The sequence below is a fragment of the Loa loa genome (assembly GCF_000183805.2).
Source record: "Loa loa unplaced genomic scaffold supercont3.110, whole genome shotgun sequence".
Lineage (NCBI taxonomy): Eukaryota > Metazoa > Nematoda > Chromadorea > Rhabditida > Onchocercidae > Loa > Loa loa.
In genome coordinates this window covers 18,358-22,959 of record NW_018108290.1, presented here as the reverse complement: position 1 = coordinate 22,959, position 4,602 = coordinate 18,358, and the positions used below count along the sequence as shown (strand labels likewise).

At 32.8% G+C, this 4,602-nt stretch overlaps 1 protein-coding gene across 1 annotated transcript; it reads right to left on the bottom strand.

Moving 5' to 3' along the window:
• Positions 1–2,746: 2,746 nt before the first annotated feature.
• On the bottom strand, positions 2,747–3,880 carry LOAG_12862 (hypothetical protein; the record flags this gene model as incomplete). Its single annotated transcript, XM_003148374.1, has 2 exons — positions 2,747–2,983; positions 3,125–3,880. The coding sequence occupies 2 exons, from the start codon at positions 3,878–3,880 to the stop codon at positions 2,747–2,749; spliced, it is 993 nt and encodes a 330-aa protein (XP_003148422.1).
• Between the last annotated feature and the right edge of the window lie 722 nt (positions 3,881–4,602).

Sequence of the window (4,602 nt, the reverse complement as noted above, 5' to 3'; positions counted from 1 at the left end):
ACAAATTAATAAATTTCAAACAAATATCATTCGCTACATAAAGATTGAGCAAATTAAAGCCAAAACTTGGCATTCCGTTTTCTATCCCAAAGCGCTTCTCTTTTGCTTATTCGTTGATCACCTGTAACAATGCACCCAGCACTCTTAGTACCTAAAAAATTTTACTATTTAATCCTATTATTTGCAGTGATGTCGTGCTGCCTCAAAAAATATAAAGCAAGCGCGATATCAATCATCTTTTCAATGATAGCGGGTACATTCGGACTTTTAAAATGTATAATCCAATTTTTTAAATGTAAATTTAGTTTTTCTTTAATTTGAAAATCAAAGTTAGATTTAAAGTAATTCCTGCATCATGAAAGGTTGGGATTAATTTAAAATGACCAAAAGATCCAATGTTGCCGACAATGCGCAAATTTTCATCCTGCTTTTCGAGTAATTTTTTTAAAAACGAGAAGAAAAAAGCAGCTTACATCATTAATAATGGTAGTGCTTTGCTTCGAAAATAGATTATAAAGGTTTTTATGTGAAAAAATTTCTTTTCTAACTTCATCAATTGTGACTTCTGCAGAATAATTTTGTTGAAAACTTTCAGCGATTATATATGCTCTGATTGCCACTTCATTTCTGGTATCACTGAAGTAAAAAATTTTTGCTCGAATAAATTTCATAACTTAAAAAATTCTTATTTCATTTGGTGAAAGATTTTAAAGTGCTTGAAATCATGGAAAAATTCAGTTTACCGTTTGTTGAAACATAACAACAAAAGAAATCGTTATAGAGGTTTAAAAAACGTACATTTCATACAGATGCCATATTTGTGTAAATTTATTGTGCTTTTCGGTTCGTTGCATTGGATTCTGAAATATCATATAACATTAAAGTATTGCGATTGGAGCACCACAAATAGGATAGTTTTGAAAGATTCACATTTAAGAATAATGCGGCACCGAATCAATTCTTTCCCCAATATTGGTAATTCTAATTGGAAAACAATATTTTTTTTCTCTTTAAATGATAAGCTGTACTTCGGCCTCTTTAACAGATTAGAGATAATTCAAATTGCCAAGTCTTAACCGATTAGGAAGAGATGCAGCATACTGACTTGTTTGCATTTCTGTTGTATTGCAATACACACAGAGTCATAATGACTTTCGCACTCAAAGAAACTTATCCAGAGAATAACCCTGTAATTTTTAACAAACGCGCCGACACAGGTGAAATTTTGCAGCAATATTTCCTTTCAAGACACAATTGCTGGCAAACGGACATTTTTTGAAAATTGGTTATGGCGAAGACATTCTTACCTATTGGCATCAAATTATTTATAAGAAAAAAGTTAATCTTTTATGGAAAGTAACAATTTGTAAGTTTTGCAAGTATTAATAATGATAAGGATCTTGTCACTATTTTCAAATATAACAGGAATCAAATATAAAATGGAATGCAATCAACATCTGAAAATGAATATACCATCTGCACTGTAATTTGTACCATATCACGATAGCAACATATTCAATCTGGAAAAGCTGAATTGTTGTATTACAATTTTTTTTTATAGGTTTAATAACATATGGTAAATTATTTAATTTACATAAATTTCGTAGCCGCAAATTTCACTGTTTAAAATTTTCGCCCTAAGTAAACAAAAATACATCTTCCCATCGAAAATCTGAATATGTTAGATTCGATAACTTAATGTGATGACAGTGCTGAATCAAAAAAATGTGAATTTCTAGAGAGGTTTAAATTTGCTGCATCGTGTCTTGCATAAGGTCGTGAAAAGGACCTCTGAAGGCAAATATCATCATCACATTAGCAGCCTAACTTATTGATTTTATAAACATATAAACGGAGCTTAAGAAACTCTGATAAACATCCAACAACAAATTTCCTGAGCGATACTTATGAAATAGTAAATGATACGAACATGTAAACAGTGATTAAAAGTCTGGGACAATTATCATCGCAGTAATCCATGATGATATCTATGCAAAATAAAATCGAATGACCAAAAATTGCCATCCATATAAAAATTATAATAGATCTTTCTATATCTGAAAATAATAACATGAAAGCCGATATCAGAAATCTTTTTTGAAAGGCTCTATAGCCGTTTTTGTTATACCGCGTCGTAGTATGCAAAGTACCAACAATGAAATCATTGGGACAATTTTGTCCTCGATATTTGGTTTTGGAAGATTTTTGCATAATTGACAATCATATTGCAAAATGCTACTTAATTCACATTTCACACATTTCCAAGATGGATGGGTTCACATAGCGTCTTAAACAGTCATCACTTCGTTATTTAAGACATTTTTAACAAAGCTATTTGAAAGACTCAGTTCGCTGTAAAACTTTTTTTTTTCTTCAATGAGGTGCTCTGATGGCATGAAATCATTCTCATTAGCAAAATCACGAAATCAAGTGTACGTTTCACGATATTCATGAAGCTTATTTTTATTTTGCCGCTACGATTAAAGTAGAAACACTGAAAGTATACGGAATAATGACCCACACAAAATGATATATTACTTCCAGCGATACTGTATCATCTCATACACCAAATTAATTTAAGTTCCTTCTCAAATTTCCCGAATTACCGATGAATTCCGTACTTCCTTACTGGTTGTTATTCAATTCCAAGCAGAATATGAAAATTTCGGCACAAAAATTCGTTTATTTAATGCAGATGGTGAGTAAAAAATTGGAAAGAAATAGGAATCTGTGATTAGCAAATGAGTTAATGATTTCCATTACAATTATTCCGCCAGAATATTCCGTTGTTTGACTGCCGACGCCAGTGCTGCTGTTGAAACCCATTGTCGTAATGGGAGTGTTTATTTGCTGTTGCGTGAAAGTTCTGTTTTGCGCCACCACCTCTCCAGTGCGTTTGTCCCGATATTGGTTTGGTCCCCTGTACTGATTCAGCCAATCCTTTGCTCCGTTGAACCTGCGAAAATCTTCGATTTCTTTCTACCTGTAGAAAGTTATGCAAATTATTTCATGTCTCGAAGATGTAACTTTCCAAAGATTCGAAGTGAAATAAATTTAAGTTATAAAATAAAAGGCTAACAGATGAGTATCAAGGAGTATAAGTAGAAATCGTAGTGGCTATTACCTGTGGCTTGAGTGTATCTAACGTCCATTGCACCCTACAACTATTTCTGATCGTTTCTTGCATTTGTTTCTGCAAATTTTCCAAATTTTGCTTAATTTTGGTCTGGAACAATGTCACACGTCGCATTCGTTGATGGTGACGATAAGCCTCTCGCAAATAAATTTGGTCGGTTTTAAACTTCGCTATATCTGACTTATGTTCCAGTTTTTCAATGTTTATCAACAGTTCACATCCTACAATATCTTGATATTTCAGGACTTTACGCAAAAGAATCCGCAATTCAGCCAGTTGTTTTCTCTGTTGTTGTTGTAAATTCAGTACTTTTCCTTTCAGCCCTTTTTGTTGCTCACATTCTTTTTCTAACTTTAAGATTTCTTCTTCACGTTTCATGTAAATCAACATTTCATCCCATTCTTTATGAAGTAATTCACTGATAAGCTCCGTTATCTTGACGTACGTTGTCTGAACCTGTTTTAACTCCGTTTGCAAATACACGCTACACTGACTTGTTGAACCCTCAGATTTTTCGAACATGTTCGATTGTGCGACCAGTTTACTTTGAAGCATCTTCCGCCTCTGCTCCCTTTTTATTTCTTTCGTTATGAACTGTCCCTCCTTGATCATTTCGTTTGAATTGAACAAATTTTCAGTGACGTTCTGATCCAAACGGGTATCACTATCCATAATCAGTTTTGATAAATTATCGACAAGTATGAACCCAGCTGCGGGTACTTCGTATGGATTTTTTGAGTACATCTCTGCCTGCCATAAATGCAGTGACCATATTATGTCGTCTGCAAATTTTGAAAATCTTAGTATTGAAGAATATTGAATGAAATGTCAAAATATTTGTTCTGATAACCAAACAGAGCATGGGCTTGGAAATAAAGGTACTATACTTAAATTACACCTACAAATGCAAAATCGACATTAACAAAAATCGATTTTAGCTATGTGAAATTCAAAGCGTTGAATACTTTTTACTAACCAGAGCTTTTCGTGAATAAAGTTAGCGATGGAAATGATTTTAATAGCATTCGAATTGATTCCCTGGTAAATACAAAAAATCGCAAGTCTGATGGTTGCACCTACAAATTGCGGATATCGTAAGTTTTGGATACTAAACAAAACTGATGATATAAGTTTTGTTTCTACTATACTTTCCATTTCATTCATAACCATTTATAATAACAAAGAAATAAAGAATACTGCCATCTTCTAACTTCATCTTTTTGCGCTGTAAGAATAGGCAACGGAAAAAGAAAGATATCAGAATGAAATTCATAATATTTGCGACAAACAATGAAGGAAGTGATTCACCTTGTGTATGTAAAGATTTACGGAAGTGTTGTCTGTTGTTACAAAATTGCTTCCTTTCTGTAATATAACTTTCAAACTTTTGCCTTTCCATGTTCGTTACAACGACAATGTTATAAATTAGCAAGATACTAGACAACACATTGATTAGATTAATTTCA